We start from the raw sequence: 18,513 nt of genomic DNA on the forward strand, positions 1-18,513 counted from the left end.
AATGGCCCGCCGAGCCCTGCCCGCCGCCGCCGCCGCCGCCGCCGCGCCCCCCGTCAGCGCTCCATCACTGGCCGCAGTGCGCACGCGCGACCCCCGCGGCAGGCTGGGAAACGTAGTCCGGCGCTGGGGTCGCTGAGAGCCTGGACCCCCAGAGCCTAGGGCCTGCCAGGCGGCTTTGGTAGTGATGACTGAGCGGCGGAGAGCCGGGAGCTGGGAAGCAGGTTGCCTGCGTTCGACCCCCGGCCCTGCTGTGTGACCTCAAGCCCATCCCCGGTCCTCCTGATGCCCAAGCCTACCCACTCTCGCAGCCGTGCCATTTCGTGCCCGCTCCTCTAGCCGGAATTCCATACACCCTCTCCACCGCCTCACCCACCCGACCCCCGCCAGGAGATCTGGCCCCTAACCGCTCATACTCCTTGCGTTCTCTCCGAGCATTTACATTTTGCCGGAGCAGATGTTCAGCCTCCAATGACTTCTCTCTCTCCCCAAGGCACAGCTGAACTCCTGTACATCCCACAAAGCCCCAGGCTCTCATAGCTCCTCCAGAAGCTTCTCTGTCTGTCCGGAGGCCACAGGTCTCTGAATGTCTGTGTCCGGCTTGGTCTTCCCGGTCAGCCTGGGGTCAGATCTATCCAGGATCTCCAGCATTGCCTCTCCGCAAAAGGTGGGGGAATGATGGAGTTTGAGAGGAAAGTCAGTCGGAGGGAGGAGGTGGCCTGGGCAGGGGAGGCTGGGAAGCTGTGTGTGTCTGCTGGGGCTGTGTGGGCAGAGTGTCACGGCAGGCAGAGGTCATCCTGTGGTTGATAGGAACGACACTGTCCCCAAGCACATGCGCCCTCTTCTTTTTGGGTGAGAAAAGAGGTCATCACGTGATCGCGGTGACACACTGAGGCCTGAAGCCACGTCCTTCCAGCCACTGGGTGACTGATGCAGGGTTGGCCTACGAACCCCCCCAACTGGGCCCCCAAACCTCTCTGCAGTCTGTGGGGACAGGGGAAGCTCCCATACCTGTTGTGGGACCTGAAGCCATCAGCGCAAATCTACCCTGAACCTTAAAGGAAGGTGTTTTGGGGGCCAAATACTGGAAGCCAGGATTCTGATCTTTGATCCGAGCTCAGGCCTCTGCTCCCAGCTCCCTGTCCCCGCACCTGCATTCCCCAAACTTCCGACGTGCACCCCATCCCCAGCTCAGGTGTATTTATTTTTTATTTTTATTTTTGAAAAGATTTTATTTATTGGGGCACCTGGGTGGCTCAGTGGGTTAAAGCCTCTGCCTTCGGCTCAGGTCACGATCTCAGGGTCCTGGGATCGAGCCCCACATGGGACTCTCTGCTCAGCAGGGAGCCTGCTTCCTCCTCTCTCTGCCTGCCTCTCTGCCTACTTGTGATCTGTCTCTGTCAAATAAATAAATAAATAAAATATTTTTTTAAAAAAAGATTATTTATTTATTTATATGACAGAGAGAGAGAGAGAGAAAGAGCGCGCACAAGCAGAGGGAGCAGCAGGCAGAGGGAGAGGGAGAAGCAGACTCCGTGCTGAGGGAGGAGCCTGATGCAGGACTTGATCCCAGCACCTGGGATCGTGACCTGAGGGGAAGGCAGCCGCTTAACTGACTGAGCCACCCAGGGGCCCTCAGGTGTGTTTGAATAGCATCTCCCGGAAAGATTTGCTCTCACCGGGATGCATTATCCCATTTACATACACATACTGCCTTTCAGATTAAAAAAAAAACAAAAATGAAAAATCTTTAAGGAAACCCAGGCACCTGAGGAGAGGAAGTGGGGCTCTAAATAGCTTTAGTTACTAGACCTCTGGCCTGGGTGTTACATCTGCCTCCGTGACGGGGGCGGAGCTTGTGGCAGGAAGTCTGTCACTTAGGATGGGGGTTTGGGGGGATGGGGTGGGGGTGGGACGCTAGCCAGGAGAGGGGCGCCTGGTGGGCCAGGAATGGAGTCCCTGGGCACAGCGCTGTTCCTCCTGGTGCAGTTCTGGGGTGAGTACTTGGCCTCCCCCGTCCTCCCTCTTGTTGCCCATCACCTCAGCAGCCCGCCCTCTGGTTCTGAGCCCCTGGAAATGAAACTCTGTGCTTTGCTAAACAGGGCCTGCTTCTCTCTGATACTCAGAAGCTTGCAAGGGCTGAAGGGTTGTAGCCGGATACTCGGAGTGGGTCCGTAGAGTAGAACTCACACCAGCACCTACACACCCGGCTTGCGTGAGCTGGTGCCCCTGGCGTCTTTTTTCTCCCTCCACGGCATTCCCCTTCTCACCCTTGTCCGGCCTGCTCGCTTTCCTTTCTTGCTTCCTTCCTTCCTTCCTTCCTTTTTTTTTTTTTTAATATTTTATTTATTTATTTATTTGACAGAGAGCACGAGTGGAGTGGTAGGCAGAGGGAGAGGGAGAAGTAGGCTTCCTGCTGAGCAGGGAGCCCGATGCGGGGCTCGATCCCAGGACCTTAGGATCATGACGCAAGCCGAAGGCAGAGGCTTAAGTGACTGAGCCACCCAGGCGCCCTCTCTTCCTTCCTTCTCTCTTTCTCTCTCTGTCTCTGTCTCTCTCTTTCCTTTTTTTCTTCTGACACACCAAGCTCGATCCCACCTCTGGGCCCTCGCACCTGCTGTTCCCTCCGCCTGGATCTCACCTCTCCAGCATCAGGAGCGATCGCATCTCAGATGCCAGCATCTTGAGCCAAATGCACCCCTTCTGGGGGCTCCGACAGACACCTCAGACATCTCGGGGGGGGGGGGCCCAGAGCCAACTTTTCTTCTACTCCAGCCCTGATCTTCTGTCAGGGTCCTCCATATGGGCCCAAAGCCACCGCCATTCACATGGTCCCTGAGGCTAAAACCTTGGGAATCTGCTACTGTCCCTCTTTCCCTCTCGCAGTCCATTCCGCTGCTGATTGCTTTTTTCCAGAGTTCAGTCTGTTCTTATGCTCCTGGCCCTCAACCCCCAGCCACCCTGACCCCCACCCCCACCCCACAGTCCGTTCTTACCATAGCAGGGGGATCTTTTCAAAACTTAAATCAGGCGCCGGCTGGCTGGCTCAGCTGGTTGAGGGTCCGACTCCTAATCTCTGCTCTGGTCATGATCTCAGGGTCATGGGATCCTGACATGGGGATTTGAGTTCAGTGTGTGTGTGTGCGGGGGTGTCTGCTCGAAATTCCCTCTCCCCCTGGCCTTCCCCCTGCTTGCCTGCTCGCGCGCGCGCGCTCTCTCTCTCTCTCTGAAATAAATAAAACATCTAAAACATCAGGCTCCCTGCTCAGCGGGGAGTCTGCTTCTCCCTCTGCCTCTACTGCTCCCTCTGCTTGTGCTCTTTCACGCTCTCTGCCAAATAAATAGATAAAATCTTTAAAAAGAAGAAGAAGAAAAAGAAGAAGGAGAGGACTTTGAGGCTCAGATCATGTAGTGTCAGCCCTGTGGGCTGGGCTGGGCTCAGGAGGGGAGTAAGGCGCGCACACACACACACACACACACACACACACACACACACACGACAGCCTTACTCTCTTCTATCCCCTCATCCTGCAAGGAGCCACAGGCCTGAGAGTGCAGCAGGAGCCCGAGTGGCTGCAGGCGACTCAGGGCAGCCCGGTGACCTTGGCCTGCCAAGTGATACAGTCCCAAATCTGGGAGCGGCTCCGTGTTGAGTGGACCAAGGACGGCGTGTCCTTGTGTGAGCCGCACATCACCAATGGCAGCCTCAGCCTGGGGGCCTGTGGGCCCCGGGGGCAACTTTCCTGGAAGCCACCTGACAATCTCACCCTGCGGCTGGACCACGTGAGCCTCAACGACAGCGGGAACTACGTGTGCTCGGTGACCGTGGAGATTCCTCGGCTGAACACGAATCGAGGCAATGGCACGCACCTCCTGGTGGAGAAAGGTATGGGGGCCCGTGGAGGGAAGAAGGGATCTTAAGGCTCTAGAATCTCAAAGTCCTAGGAACATAAACTCTAAATTCTTCCAATGGGATTCTTAGAAACAGAGATCCTGCAAAGTCAAGAACATCCAATTCTAGACTCGCAGAACCAAAGACATGCTGAAGCTTATAATTCGAGACCAGGACTCAGCAAACATTCTGGAAAGGGCCACAGAGTAAATACTTCCTGCTCTGTGTCCTATGTTTCAACGACTCCACTCTGCCGTTACAGTGTGAAAGCTGCCCTAGACCGACGGGCGCGAATGGGTGGGGCTAGGTTCCAATAAAACTTTATTTAAAAAAAAAAAAAACAAGCAGTGGGCCTCATTGGGTCCACAGGCTGTAGTTTGCTGAGCCTTCTTCCCGAACATTCCCTTGCACCACCACCTTGCTCAAGAAACAAGATCTCCTGCCTCCCACATCCCTTTCCCCCAACTAAGCCCACACCCATTATCCTGTCTTTTAGCCGCGTAGATGTATTTCGCTGGCTTTGTGTGCTACTTAAGGGAAATCACAGAGTGCATTCTTTTTTTTTGTCTGGCTTCCTTCATTCAATATTGACTTTCCCCCACTCAGCCAGAAGGTTCGTCCATCCCAGTCATGCAGCAGCGGGATGTTCTTTCTCTTTGCTGTAGACCCACCGCCGTCCATCCTCCAATCCAATTTCCCGTGATGGGCATTTGCCCAGCTCCCAGTTGTTGGCAATCACGAATAAGGGCGCTGTGAGCAGTTTTCAGCTGGTCGTTGGCCAGCCTATGTACACATTTCTGTTGTGCCTCAGATTATTCTAGAATCTCGAACCATAAGACAGAATCGTGCAGATTTTGAATCCTAGCCGTGTAAAATTCTAGGCTCTTAAAACTACAACATTCACAATGGGGAATCTTCCTCAGGAGGCAAGAATTGGTTCTTGGGGAGCAGTGAAAATTTTACTTTTTTCTGTATAAAGTATAGATGTAGGGACAGTACAAAAAGAGAGCCACACTATGTCTGTGGTACTAAAATGTCACGGGGAAACAAAGTACGATTTTAAAAGTCTCTTTGGGGGAGGTGATATTGGAAAAAGGTTGAGAAACACTGACGTAAAGGAATAGAAGATTCTAGAGTCTTAGAATTGCAGAATCTTGAATATTTTAAGTAGGCTTTTAGAATGTTTCAGTTTCAGAGTGCGTAAGGACAGATAGTTCTGAGGTTCCTCAGCGCATGAGACAGGACAGAGTGCCTCCCCAGTTCCTGGCCCAAAGAGGTGCCCGTTGCTCTCTGGTTGGCAGTACCCTCCCACCGCCTGCCTCTAGGGGGGGTGCGCCATGGCCATCCTGCCTGCCCCCACCTTCCAGTAATGAGAGGACCAGTTACCAGTTAGCAGACTCTGGTAGTGGAGGCACCAGGCTGTGCATTGTGGGCATCTGCAGGGGTGCGGGCAGGCGCGTGTCCAGCTCCACGCAGCTGGCTCTCCCCTCCCTCCGCCAACAGCTGCTTGGTAGCCCCCAGGGACCAATGCCAACTTTATTTTCTTTTTAAGATTTTATTTATTTATTCATGAGAGACAGAGAGGGAGGCAGAAACAGAGGGAGAAGCAGGCTCCCTGCCCAACACAGGGGCTCGATCCCAGGACCCCAGAATCACTATCTGAGCTGAAGGCAGACGCTTAACCCACGGACTGAGACACCCAGGCGCCCCCCCCCCACCCCCGCAACGCCAACTTTAAAACATGCAAGATGAAGAGGTCGGGGCACTGAGCCTCATCTTAGTCACACCAGGAACCTTTGGCTGGAGTTTTTATCAACTACACAGACCTGGAAACATGTCCCCACTCTGCTGTTCACTTGCTGTGTGACATTGGGCAAGTAACTTGGCCCCTCTGTGCCTGTTTCCTTAGCTATGAGTTAGGTGGATTTGAAGTAATTGTATCAAAAGCGTTTATTACAGGGTCTGGAACATGATACGTCCTCAGTAAACCTAAGTGACTATTTATGTCTGTTATCCTGGTTATTCAGCAAGACTCAAAAGTTCAGGACTGTATAAACTTTTTCCTTCTATCTTTTCTTTTCGTTTCCTTTCTTTCTTTTTCCTGAAACAGGAAAGGAAAGGGGAGCTGAGGTGAGCAACACCTCTGTTCAAAGCAGGACAGTGTTGCTGCCTGGGTGCGGGACCCCAGGCAAGTGACTCAGGCTGAGACTCGGTTTCCTTGTACGAAAAATGGGCTTGACAGCAGAGTTGAGCTAAAAAAAAAAAAAACCCAAAAAACAAAAAACAAAAAGCAGGAGCCCTAAAGAGGGTGGATCCCATGACCAGGATCTGGTAGCTCCCGGTGGGAAGGATGGGGCTCCTGAGGTCAGTGATGGGGCTTATGGGGACGACAGGGCTTGTGATGGGAACGGTGGGACCTCTTATGGGGGGGAGGGGGTTCGTGGCAAGGATGGGGGAGCTCAGGATGAAAAACATCCGTTCGGCGACTGTTTCACAAGGACCGAGCAAGACAGAAGTGGGCCGCCTCGCTCATAGGAGAGGAAACAGGTCCGGAGGGACACCTGCTCGGACTCAGGCAGCAGGGCAGGGGCGGAATCCTGACGCCCCTTGTAGGGTGGGGGGCTCTGACCCTGAAGGGCGGAGACTGGACTCGAAGGTGCCCCCCGAGACACAGGTTTGTTCCCTGCAGGTGGCGGGTCCGCGAACCAGACCTCCACCGACGCAGGTGAGCCCCGGCCCCGCCCCCCGCCCCGCCCCCGCGCCCCGCCCCCCGTCAGACCGTCCCGAACTCCCCCTCCCCAGGACTCCCGGTGGCACCGCTGGTGGCAGGGGGCGTGGCCGTGGCCGCCATCGCGCTGAGCGCCTGGGTGTGGGGCCGCTGTCGCAGCCGGCGCGAGGACTCAGGTAAGCGCTCGGGGGGCGGGGCGGGCGGCAGACGCGTTCGGCCGGCGCCCTGCCCCCGCGTGGCGGAGGCGGGAACTGCAGCGGCTTGACCCGGGAGGGAGGGCGGGTGGGGCTGCGCGGGGCGGGCGAGAGAAGGGGATGAATGGAGAAACGCTCGCGTCTGGCAGAAGCAGAGGTAGGCCGGGGAAAGCCAGGCTGTCTCATGGGGCTTTCCCCTTAGCGTGTGTCCTCCCTCCCTCCCACCCTTGCAGCGCATCCTCTCTACGGGAACGTCCTCTACCAGCCCCGGGGGGCCCCAAAGAAAACTAAGGCGTGGCGTGCGGAGGGGAAGGTGCTGGACATGCCCAGGGCGGACCAGAAGAGTCAGAGCTTCTATTCGATCTCTTTCCCCCAGCCTCCCAGCCCCCAGCAGCGCCTGGCCCAGAAGACTTGCCCCAGCCCCAGGTCGAGTCACCCTATATCTACTGCAGGCGTCTCCCCTGACCCACGCCCCTCTGGGCAGCAGAGGCCAAGAGGGCTCCTTGAAGTGGGAAGAGGACTCCAAACCCCAGAAAAGACCCCCTCCCACCAATGGCCACGTGAAAATGTGACTGATTTCCCAAAGAGTCAGGCAGCCCAACAGCCCAGCCCAAGACCCCATCCTCATTACTGTAACGCTGGCCTCCTCCCTCACCCCCGAAGCAATCAATAAAGGCTTATAAAGGAAAGCCAGATTTTGTGATGTTGGGAGTGTTAAAGATGTCTGAGGGGTCGTCTGGGGTTTCCTGAGCCCCAGGATGGCTGGGGGGGGGTGTCCACTGTGGTGAGGGGGCTCTGTGATGATGGGCCAGCTCCCTCCTCTTATCCTTGGAGTGTCATGTCCAATTAGCAGAGAAGCGATGCCCCCAACTTCCACCCAGCGCCTTGAGCTGGAAGCACCCCCCCTTCCTGGGTCAGTGTGGAGATGAAGGGTGACGGGAGACATCGGGGCTCCCTGGAATTTATCACACACACACCCCCCAGTCTCCTGCCCAACTGTCACCTTGATGTGACACCAGCTGGGATCAGCTCCCCTCCCCCACTTCTGCTGTTTCCATGGGGACAGATGTCCTTTCCGCAGCAGCATCAGGCCTGTCTGCCTGGGTGTGAGGGAGGGGCTGGATGGGGGCAGGGCTGGCCGGAGAGCCTCCCCCCTCGGTTTCTCCATCTTTGTATCTGTCTGTATCAGCTGTCCGGGTTTTCCTCTGACCTCATACGTTCTCTCCCTGCCTACCTGGGGCTCTATTACGTGTGATCCCCCACCCCCGCCCCCATGAGTAATTCAGGGTTCACCCCCAAGTCATCTCCCAAGTGGACCTGGGGATGACCTTCCCCTCTAAGGGTCTAAGGGTCACCCCCCCTCTCCTCTCCCTCGGGCTGGGATCCCCGCCTCCCAGAAAGGACACTTGAAACACACAATAACTTATTTATTTTCCAGGCCAGAGAAGTGCTTGGCGACACAATTCTGGACCTTAGCGCCTAAGAGGGGAGAGCCAGGAAGGCTGTGCCGAGGAAGACCCAGGGCCTGGAGGGGTGGCGAGTCTCTGGAAAGACCTCTAGTGCTCGCAGCCAGTGATTCTGGGCCCGCCGGGTGCGGGCAGGGGCTGAAGCTGCAGGGGTCAGGGGGTCTGCGTGACCACTGGGTACAGCAGGGCAAGGTGCTCGGCGCCCTGCACAGGCAGCGGCCGGGAGCTGTAGTGCAGGACCAGCTCTGGCACGCTGGCGAAGGGGCCGCTGTGCTGACCGAGCACGAACTGGTTCTCTCGGGTCCGCGCGAACTTCAGGTGCAGGAAGCTCTGGCTGCTCCTGGGGGACAGGCGTCACGGAGCACCTTGATCACGCCCAACCTGCTCACGCCCTCCGACCCTAGAGACCCACCGCCCCTCGTGATCCCCAGAAGCTGGCAGCTGGCATTCCCAAATATTTCTGCTCAATTGTCACTTGGGGGCCAAGCTCTGGGCTTGTTCCCCGTTGGCAGGGATGCCTTGCCCCCCTATATGCTCTAAAGGCCTCTGGACGTCCTACCTGGTGGCGGCTCCTCCCCTGAGGTCAGGCTACACTTTCCCCCCAAACCTTCTGAGCCCTTGCGCTACCCTTTCTGGGCTTCCCACAAGTTAACCCCCAGTCCGGAGCCCCTTTCCTTTCTTGCATCTCTGGTGAGTGGAATGACTTTGAACCTGGGAATGATCTTATCGTGACTAATATGAATGAAACACATCCTGTTGCTGGGGTACTAGTCTCAGTTCTGTGTGCCTGTGCACACGTGAGTGTGTGTTTCATTTCCTCGTGGCAGTATTACCACGAAGCTGGCGCTATTTATATCTTCATTTCGTAGATGATAAAAGCAAGGCCCAGAAAGGCTGAGTCATTTAGCTAAGGCAACACAGCTGTAAAGTGGCAGAGGCAGGATTTAAAGTGATTCTCCAAGCCCTCTTCAATCTTGCCCTTTCAGGAATCTCACACTCAGATGCCTAGTCGAATTCTGGGTTTTTTATAGTCACACACACTTGGAATCTTAGGCAGAGAAGCTCGTAGAATCAGGATCTCAAACTCAAATGCCTGCAGTGCCACTAGGAGATTCTGGCCCCGAGAGACACCAGTGGGTGTGCTTCAACTTTGGGGCTGGTGGAGTTTAAAGGAAATATCTAGTTTCCCACCTCACTCACATCCTAGATCTACTGGATGGCTTGCACTCCACCTTCTTGCATACCCCCAGTGACAGGGTGCTCACTCCCCATTGGAAACAGGCCTGTGGCCTCCCTGGAAGCCCCGCCCACCGGCTGCTGGCGCCACCCTCTGCTTCCACCAAAGTATCCCTAAAGCCAAAGCCTGAAAGCCAGAGGCAGGGAGTGCTGTGAGCCTCGGTCCTTTCAGGGGGCTGGGGCCTCACCTGAGGGACAGGGAGCAGTCTTGGGGGCTGGTCTCGCTGAGCCGCACGAGGTAGCTGCCTGCCTTGCAGAGAGACAGGAGGTTCTCGGCGTCTGCCCGGCTCAGTGGGCCGTGAAACCACCTAGGGGGCGGGGGCAGATGTCTCATAAAGGGCGATCCCCCTGCAAACGCGCCCCTGGGGGCTGGTGCAGGCACGGCCCTTTCCAGGACTTGTGAGCTCCAGGCAAACAAGTGGGAACAATTTCCCTGGGCTTCTCAAGCAGAGCCTGGTTTTCAGGCGGACGTGGTTTTCCCTGCCAGAGCCCAGGTCCACAGGGAGCTGCTCCCTCCGGTTCAAAAGATCCACCTGACCTGGATCGTTACAGCCTCCCTGCGCTGGGTCCCCAGGGTCCTGGTTCCCCTTCCTTAGTCCTTCAAGTCGAACCACTTGCTGCATCTGGCCTTTTGGAGATTTCCCACACCCCGTACCCCACCCGCCTGCCCACCTACCATCGTTCACTTAATATCGGACTGAACGTGCTCAGAGAGGTCAGCGGTTGTAGCAAGGGCTCACAGAGGAGCGCCACACAGACTTCGTGGGGTTTGTATTGAAAGAAAATGGATCAGCGAAGAAACGCCTCCCCCTGTACCTCCGTGTTCATCAGTCAGTTCTGTCTGGCCCACCTAAGGGGTTTGGGAATAACTGTGACGAACACGCCGTGGCGTCTTTGGAACTGGAGGGCTTTAAAGGAAATGTCTAGTTCCCCACCTCACTGGGCTGGGCTCAGCGGGCTTTGGGGGAGCTCCTGGAGGAGCTGCTGGGCTGGAGAGACACGGAGAAGGCCCAGCCCCTCCCAGCTAGTGCACTGCACTCCAGCCCAAAGTTGGGACCCCCCCCCCCAAAACCCTGCTCCTCTTAGTTCCATCCCAAGATCTCCTCGGGGTGAGGGTGATTTCCGTCTCTTTACCCTCGGGCTCAGGGTCTCTGTTTGAGGTGCGTATCATCCTGGGGGTTTGAGCCCTAAGTTCAGAGAGGTTAAGGGACTTGCCCAAAGCTACCCAGCAAAGATGCAGAGCAGAGATCTGAACCCAGACTCCGAGGCCGAGGAATGAGACGCCACGTGATTCTGCTTTGTACCTAAGCGAGGTGTCTGACGCACGGCAGGCTCCGGCACCCAGTGAGGGTTACTCGAAGACAGGGATGAAGGGAATGAATGAGTCGTACTTCCCCCAGCCCCCCAGTCCGAGGACTGGAGTCTGCAGCTGGTATGGGCTGGGGAGAGAGTCAACCCGGCTCCTCCAACGTCAGCTTCCCCACTCACGGCTGTTTCTCCAGGGGTAGGGCCGGGTCCACGCGCTCTGCGGGCTGGGGGCTCCTGGATGGGGGTCTCCGGAGGTCTTTGGCTGAACCTGCGGTCCTTTCCCACTCGGGACTGTCAAACTGCACTGGAGGGTTAGAGAGAAAAGGGTTAAGTCCAACCCACCTGGGAGGGGCGGGACCGGGGTAAGCCAATGCACCCTCAGCGGGAAGGCGGTGCCAACGTGGGCAACCTATCAGAATCCAAGGTAGGAGGGGCTGGGTTTAAGGACTGGGCAGGATTGGTCCAGGAGCAGCCAATCAGCCTTCAGAAGAAAGGGGTGTGGTCACTTCTAAGCGTGGTGGCTGGCGAGGGCGGGGCAGATCCACGAGGGACAAACCCTCGGGGGCGAGGTATGCGTTAGAGGGGCTGGTTGTCCTGCAGATTCTGCACATTCTGGCCAAGTCCTAGAGCTAGACACCCCCCACCCCCCAAGGTAGGCCAGGTAGGGCGAGGCACTGAGCCCCAGTCTCCCTCCCAGTCATACCTGGGTTCGCACAAGTCATGTTACTTCTTAAAGCTGACCATATTGTTACCCTTTGACAAAAGAGGAAACCGAGGCCACAGACTTGTCCCTTGCTTCCCCAACTCGGGACTTGACCCCAAGCCCGCCTAGTGATAGTTACTAAGAAATGCTACCCTGTTCCCCAGCAGCGCCCGTGGGAACACTTGCTGGCACCCAGCGTGCACCGCCCCCCCACCCCCCGTTCTGCAGCTGCTACAGCGATCCCCATTTGATGGGGGGGCGGGGGAGGACCGAGACTGAAAGATAAAGCACTTTGCCCAAGCAAGTGACACAAATCCAGGCCTCCCCTGACCCCAAAGCCTATCCCTGCACTACAGTGAGCCCCACGGGTGCTCTGAAGGAGTTTCTGTTCTCGAGGAAGGTACAAGTTCTCCTAGGAAGAGGGATGTGCCAATATCAGCCATTCACACTTTAGTGGGAATGAGTAAACTGCCACGGTGGCAGGTGTTGGGGGTCTGTTTTGTAAGGTGACTCAGAGGATACGACCAGAGCAGGAAATGGAAGGACGTGGATATCCGGGGCCTGGGGAGGGTCAAGGCCTGGGTTCGAGGGGCACCTGCAAACGCCTTGGAGATGTGATCTTTCTTCCACTCCCAGGGCTGGTCATACTCATCCGCTGGCCGCTCGTCTTCCTGAGGCAGCCGGCTCTGGCGAGGTCTCCTTCCAGAAAGGGCTCCGTCTCCTGGCTCCTGGTCGTGCTCCTCATAGGGAGTGTCGTACAGCTGCACGCCCTTGCACGGCAGTTCTGGGGGAGCCGAGAACACCGGTCAGCTCCCACACCCACCGGGGACCCCGTCCCCCTCTCCCAAGCTGCGCTCACTCACCGCTCACGGCCCGCTGGGCGTCATAGGGCTCCATGTAGCCGTCCTCTGAAGGTGGCGGGGGAGGCTGGGCATCAAAGGGGTCTGAGTACTCCGTGTCGAGCTCCAGCTGGAGAGAGAAGTAGAGAAGTAAGGGAGTGAGCGGCAACGGCTGCGGGGGGACCAAGCCCAGCTGTAGACACCCCCTCTGGGGTGGTGGTGCGCCTCTGGCTGGCTGACTCTTCCCCTCCACGAAGCTCATTGTCTCTGGGGTAGGGAGTCCTCTGTCCCACGCACCAGGTTTGAATCCAGATGCCAGCTTCGCATTTCTCCTCCTGCCACACAGCCCCAACTCCCTCCTTCAGTAATTTTAATGTCGGGACACCCGGGTGGCTCAGTTGGTCAGGCGTCTGCCTTTGGCTCAGGTCATGATCCTGAATCCTGGGTCCTGGGATCGTGCCCTGCTCGACGGGGACTCCCTGCTCAGTGGGGCCGCTTCTCCCTCTCCGTCTCTCCCCTGCACCCCACTTGTGCGCGTGCGCTCTATCTCCAATAAAATAAATAGAATCTTTTAAAAAATAATAATTTTAATGTCTATCAGCTGCGAGCCATGTTCTAAATACTTCACCCGTGTTTCCTTGTAATCCCAACATCCAGAAGTACATTAGCCCCATTTTACAGATCAGGAAACCAAGCCACAGAGAGGGTAAGTGACTTGCTAAGGGTCACACAGCTGGTAAATAAGAGGCAGGGTTTCATCCCAGGTGGTCTGCTTCCCGGAGTCCCTGCCTCCTCCTTCCTTCCTCTGGGCTCTTAATCACTGCCTGACACAGCCTCGTGTGACCTTCAAATCCTCTGTCTGTCTCCACCCCGAGGGTTTGGGGTCGACTCCCTGATTCTCTAGGAAAAATACTGGAAAAGCACGGGCACTGGAGGCAGATCTGGGTCAAGTTCTAAGGAACTAGGGCCACTGACCTTGGGCCACTTGCTTCTCTTCAGTGAGCCTTGGTTTCCCCTTCTGTGAAGTGGGAGCAGTAGCAGAGGAGGGCCACAGTGCTGGGGGTTCCAGGGCTCACCAGGGCAGGACTCACTCAGATCTATTTGGGGAAGCTGAGGGGAGGGGACTAGGGAGTGGGGAGTAGGGAGCAGGAGGACAGGGGGACAAAGCAGGGCCAGAGAGATAGTAGGACAACCGGTGCTGAGCCCTGGAAAGGGACAAAAATCAGACTCCGCTAAGGAGGTGGGGGATTGGGGAGAGTCTGGCTAGTGCCGGGCCTGCTCCATAAAACAAGGTCCCCCAAATCCAGGAAGCCCAGCCTGGCCTTCCCCACCCAGTGTCCCGGGGCCACCCAGCATCTGGGACTTAGCCACGCACCTCTTCCCCGGGGCTGCCCAGCAAGACCTTGGCTCTGGCCATGTCGGCGGCCTCCACCTTGATGAGCCGGTGCTTGGGAGAGTCGTACTTGGCGTCTCCGAGGCCCTTGGAGTCCCCGGGGCCGGCGGGGTCGGGCTCCAGGCGGCTGTCTGAGTCCTCATAGGGGTCCTCGAAGTCCAGATTCTTCTGCTCGCGGTAGGCCCTCAGGATGTCGCTCTCGGTGTAGTCCGGGGTGGGCGGCTGCGGAGGGGGCCTCCGACCGCCAAAGCTCAGGTAGTCGCGCAGCCACTTGGCCATCTGTGCGTGCGTCGCGCCAGACCCGGCCACTGTCAGAGGGGGACCCACATGCCCCCTTCCCGGACCCCTTTCTCCGCAGAGTCCCCAGGGAGAAGGACTGGGGGGGGAGCAGGAGGAGGAGGAGGCGTGGGAGGAGGAAGGGAGGGGGAGGAAAAAGATCAGGTGTGTCCCTTGGGTGGGCTCAGAAGGCGCTGAAAAGAGGAAAAAAGGAGACAGAGGGGGGAAGACGGGGAAGGAGGAGAGCAAAAGTCCACCTTAGCCCGGCTCCGCACGGACGGCGGGGGAAGGGGGCGCCCCGCAGGGCCCTGAGCGCCGAGCGCCGGGTGGTCGGGCCAGGGCGAGGGGCATCCGCGGAAGCGCGCGGAGTTTCCGCGGGAAGCGCGGTCCCGGTGCGCGGCTCGGCCGCCCGCCGCCTCCGGGAAGCTCCGGGATTCCCTTCTGCGGCCGGGAGTCGGGGAGAGCGCCGCCCGCGGGCGCCCCCAGCCCGGCTCAGCACGGACGCCTGGGTCCTCAGCGCCGCGGGCGGTCTCCCCCGGGGCACGGGCGCCGCGCGCAAAGTTGGGCCGCGGGGACGGTGACCTCCGCGCGGCGCATCCTTTGTTGCGCTCCTCTCCGCTCCGGGGGGAGCCCGGGTCCCGCAGCCCCCGGCCCAGCCGCCTCGATCCGGCCCCAGCCACCGGCACAAAGGGAAATAAAACCTCCTCCAATCCCCCTTCACGCTTTCGGAGAGACTTTCCCCGCCGCGGCCGGGAGGTGGGACTTTGGGGAGGGGGCGCGCAGGCGGCCGCCCCAGCCCCAACCGGCCCCGGCCGCGTCCCGGGCAGCGACGTCAAGGCTTCCCCGCCTCCCCCTCCGCGGCTTCCCCCGCCCCCTCCGCTCCCCCTGCGCCCCCCTCGGAGGTGACTGAGACCTTCAGCTGTTCTGGGAAGGGAGGGGAGCCTCTGCCCGCCGAGGGAAGGGGGTGCGGGGCGGGAGTCGCGGGGCCGAGGCCGCAGCCGCTGGACACTGACCCGGAGGACCGCGGCTGGCAGGAGCGAGCGAGGAGCGCGGGAGGTGGGAACCGACAGGGCTGACCTTGCTCTGGGGAGCGAGAGGTGCAGAGGCGGGGAGCAGCGGGGAGAGGGAGGCGAGGTGGAAATTGGCCGGGAAATGGGGGTCTGGATGTGACCGCAAGAGGGGGTGAAACTGACCAGCAGAGGGGGTGAGAGCGACCACTGCTGAGGGTTGAAATTGAACCAGTATCTGGCGGCGCAACTGACCAGCGGATTGTTCCAGAGGTCACTGGCTAAAATTGATATTGATGGAGCTGAAGGAAGCAGGGAGGAGTGGAAGGGAGGGGGTTCTGGCGTCCCCTCCCCAAGAGGACTCTTCTCTGCAAACCGCCCACAACCCAGGGGACTGACTGCAGCATGGGGGAGGGGGGCTGGGGCAGCTGGCCTTGGGAAGGGAGATGGTATCTGTGCCTGGCGCGGGTCCTCAGCATCTGTCCCTTTGTGGCTTCTAGGGGTGGAGGCTGGGAGGGGGACAGAAATGAGAGGGGTCTCGCCTGGCCTGGCGGCCTGTTGGCAGCTGCAGCTGTCTGGGGGCGAGGACAGTAAGAGATTTGGGGTAAGGGAAGCAAAGGGGTGTGCTGGCCAATTCCAGACCAAACACGGGTTTTCTTTCATTCTAAGGGGGCTTGCTCAGCTCCCCCTAATACTGCAGTAAGAGGGGGTGATCGGCAAGAAGGGACTGCAGATTCCCTTCTCCCAGTGCTCTGTCCCACCATCTCAGCCCCCAAGGTGGGCTGGTGCCTGAGGCTTGGAGGGGAGGGAAGCCCGGACAGAAGTCAGAGCTGACACTGTTGGGAAAAGGCCCCTGGGGAGGAACAGTGAGTCGGGGCCACGTCTACGCCGCCGTTGGTGCCTGGCTTTCCTGGTTTCTAGCAGGGGTTCTAACGGGAAACCCCCAGAGAGCTGAAGGAAGGATTGCCAGAAGGGAGTTACTTTTTCCCATGGGGAAACTGAGGCACTGGGGGGGGGAGGACCTGCTCAGAGCCCCCCCACAGCTCAGGTCTGCCTGCACTGTGCGGCCCGGGTGGGGGGGGGGCTGGCTGGGGTGACTCTTCACACCCACTGGAGCGTCTTGGTGAGATCAGCATCTCTCCGCCCTGCCCCAGGGTCAGCCCTGCTCTCCAGGTGACAACGCTGAGGTCCAGAGCTGAGCAGGCAAAGTCCCTCGTGGCAGCAGGGCCTTCCATATGTCCCCTTCCCGGCTTTGGCTGTGTCGCCCACATGAACCTGTTGAACTCAGTCCCCCTCCTGCAGCCCCTCCACCCGCACCCCCCCAACGCAGCCCTCTTCGATCAGCGACAAGACAATGTCCCTGGGGACGGCCGGGGAGCACGGCGGGTAATTGTCCTGTTTTCTGTCAGCCGCAAGGCAATTCCCGGCTCGGGGATGAGCTGTTGACAGATCTCATCAAATCCGAGCCCTCTCCCTGTCGGATAAATAGGAGACGTCTGAGGTATAAATATTTGAAAGGGGCCTTCTAATTACAGCGTGTGTCAGGAATAGCAATTAGAGGCCCCCGAGGCAGAATCAAACGGCGTTTGACTTTCCTGCGCTTTTGAGCTGACTGCTCCTGGGGCGCACCCCCCCCCACCCCCCCCCCCCCCGCCACAAAGGGGTTTCCGGAGGAGCAGCGAGGATGAGGAGGGGCTGGGGGCCTGGCGACCTTGCGGTGTGCCCTTGAAGAGCCACGGGAACTCCTGGGTTTCCGGGTGTTGATGGGCAGCGGAGGGGGGCCCTGCATGGACAAAGGCGAGCAGGTGGGTGGTCTAGGGGTCCTGGGCTGAGGCTTCCTCCCTCCCCCTGCCCCCCACCCCAGGGTCTGAGAGGCCCAGTATCAGGGGCATCTCCTGGGTGCCGGGGTTTCTGGAATCCCAGCGCCCTGACCTTGGGTGGTGACACAGCTTTCTGAGCTGGGAGGACAGCTCACCTCTGCTGAGCGGTTTTGGACACTGGGACACCTTTTTTTTTTTTTTTTTGGGTGCAATTCGCATGCTCTACAATTTACCCGCTTAAAGTGTGCATTTCAGGTTGAGAATGTTCAAAAGATCGTACAATCATCGCCACTCATTTCAGAACATTCTCCTCACCCCAACGAGAAACCCCATCCCTGTGGGCACTCTCCATTCTCCCCCGACCTCTCCCGCCCCTGACACCTCTAGTCCACTTTCTGTCCCTCTGGACAGGCCTGTCCTGGACCTCTCACGTAAGTGGAATCCCACACTATGTGGTTTTTTTGTGGCTGGTTCATGAGAGGACTCACTGTTTCCCAGGTTCATCCTCGTGTGTGTGTGTGTGTGTGTGTGTGTGTGTGTGTGTGTGAGAGAGAGAGAGAGAGAGAGAGAGCTTCATTCCTTTTATGGCCCAATAATATCCTATTGTGTGGCACACAGTAGGTGCTCAATATATGCTTTGGGTGGGGGGGACCTTGAGAAGGAGCCAGTTGGGATCCCTGGGTGGGGGCTGTGCCTGCCTTCTCTGTCCCCTCACTCTTGTCTCATGGAGCAGTCAGTCTGGAGGGGGGGCTGAGAGTCAAGACACCAGGATAAGATGGGGCGGCTCACAGTGGGGCCTAAATACTCCTAATCTGATGGAGGAGACGTAGCCCTGCCCTAGGAGCTCCTACTCTGATAGAAGAGACCATCTCTGCCCTAAGAAGCTCCTAGACACAGCCTTGCCTTTTAAAACCCACAGTCTGATGGGAGTGGCATGGTCTTGACTTCGGAAGCTTCAGTCTGTTGGAGGAGATAGGTGCATGCCTTAATGGGCTCCCAGTCTGATAGGGGAGGCATGATTCTACCCTCTGAAGCATTCAGTCTGATGGAGGAGGCATGGCTCTGATTTCAGGGGTTTCCTGTCTGATGCGAGATATGGCCCTGCTTTTAGGGGCCCCTAGTCTAATGGAGGAGACAAGAGCCTATCCTTAGGACTCTCAGTTGGATAGGGCAGGCACAGTTGAGCCTTCAAAGACACCTAGTCTGACGGAGGAGATGTAGCTCTGTTGTCATGAGTGCCCAGTCTGAAGGGAGAGGCCCAGCCCCTGGAGGCTCTGTCTGCAGGAGTTGCAGGGGACTGTGGTCATTAAAGGTCATCAGAGCCTTGCGGTGGCAAGCCCGGCCCTGTCCCCTGCTCACTCGAAGTCCGTGGCCCAGGAGCTTCCCGCCTCTTTAAAACCAGGCAGTAACAGGGCATGTGTCTGAGGGAGAGGCGGGTTTTGGTGCAAAGGGAGCTTGGGGCAGAGCTTGGCACGCAGCTGAGCTTGGGAAATGGGGCGGCGACCCCTGTGTCTTTGTGCAGCCCAGGCTCCGGCTGAGTGCGCTCTAGCAGGGCAGCCCACCCCCACAAGTCCCAGTGCTGCGCAGCGGTCCCCAGGGGGCACTGATGGAGGAGGCTCTGGATGAGGCCTGACAGCTCCCCGGGATGAAGGAC

General features: G+C 58.3%; 3 protein-coding genes across 5 annotated transcripts in view; 1 reads left to right on the forward strand and 2 right to left on the reverse strand.

Moving 5' to 3' along the window:
- The window catches only part of FSD1 (fibronectin type III and SPRY domain containing 1), a gene marked incomplete at both ends in the record, with an annotated part of 516,986 nt that overhangs the window by 10,358 nt on the left and 488,115 nt on the right, over positions 1-18,513 (reverse strand). The window lies entirely within an intron of this gene.
- TMIGD2 (transmembrane and immunoglobulin domain containing 2) lies at positions 1,856-7,503 on the forward strand. 3 transcript variants are annotated; one of them, XM_080822185.1, is made up of 5 exons: positions 1,856-1,993; positions 3,533-3,883; positions 6,579-6,614; positions 6,692-6,793; positions 7,188-7,503. In XM_080822185.1, exons 1-5 carry the CDS (start codon positions 1,948-1,950, stop codon positions 7,274-7,276), a joined length of 624 nt encoding a protein of 207 aa, XP_080678311.1. In that variant the 5' UTR covers positions 1,856-1,947; the 3' UTR covers positions 7,277-7,503. The 3 variants fall into 3 exon arrangements, with proteins under 3 accessions (XP_080678311.1, XP_080678309.1, XP_080678310.1); XM_080822183.1 differs by having other exon boundaries at positions 1,896-1,993; positions 7,045-7,503; XM_080822184.1 differs by lacking the exon at positions 6,579-6,614 and having other exon boundaries at positions 1,896-1,993; positions 7,045-7,503.
- Positions 8,431-14,035, reverse strand: SHD (Src homology 2 domain containing transforming protein D; the record flags this gene model as incomplete). The annotated part of the gene is made up of 6 exons (XM_080821225.1): positions 8,431-8,617; positions 9,702-9,821; positions 11,002-11,125; positions 12,120-12,308; positions 12,388-12,493; positions 13,739-14,035. 6 exons carry the CDS (start codon positions 14,033-14,035, stop codon positions 8,431-8,433), a joined length of 1,023 nt encoding a protein of 340 aa, XP_080677351.1.

This window comes from Martes martes (genome assembly GCF_963455335.1).
Source record: "Martes martes genome assembly, chromosome: 1".
Taxonomy (NCBI): Eukaryota; Metazoa; Chordata; class Mammalia; order Carnivora; family Mustelidae; genus Martes; species Martes martes.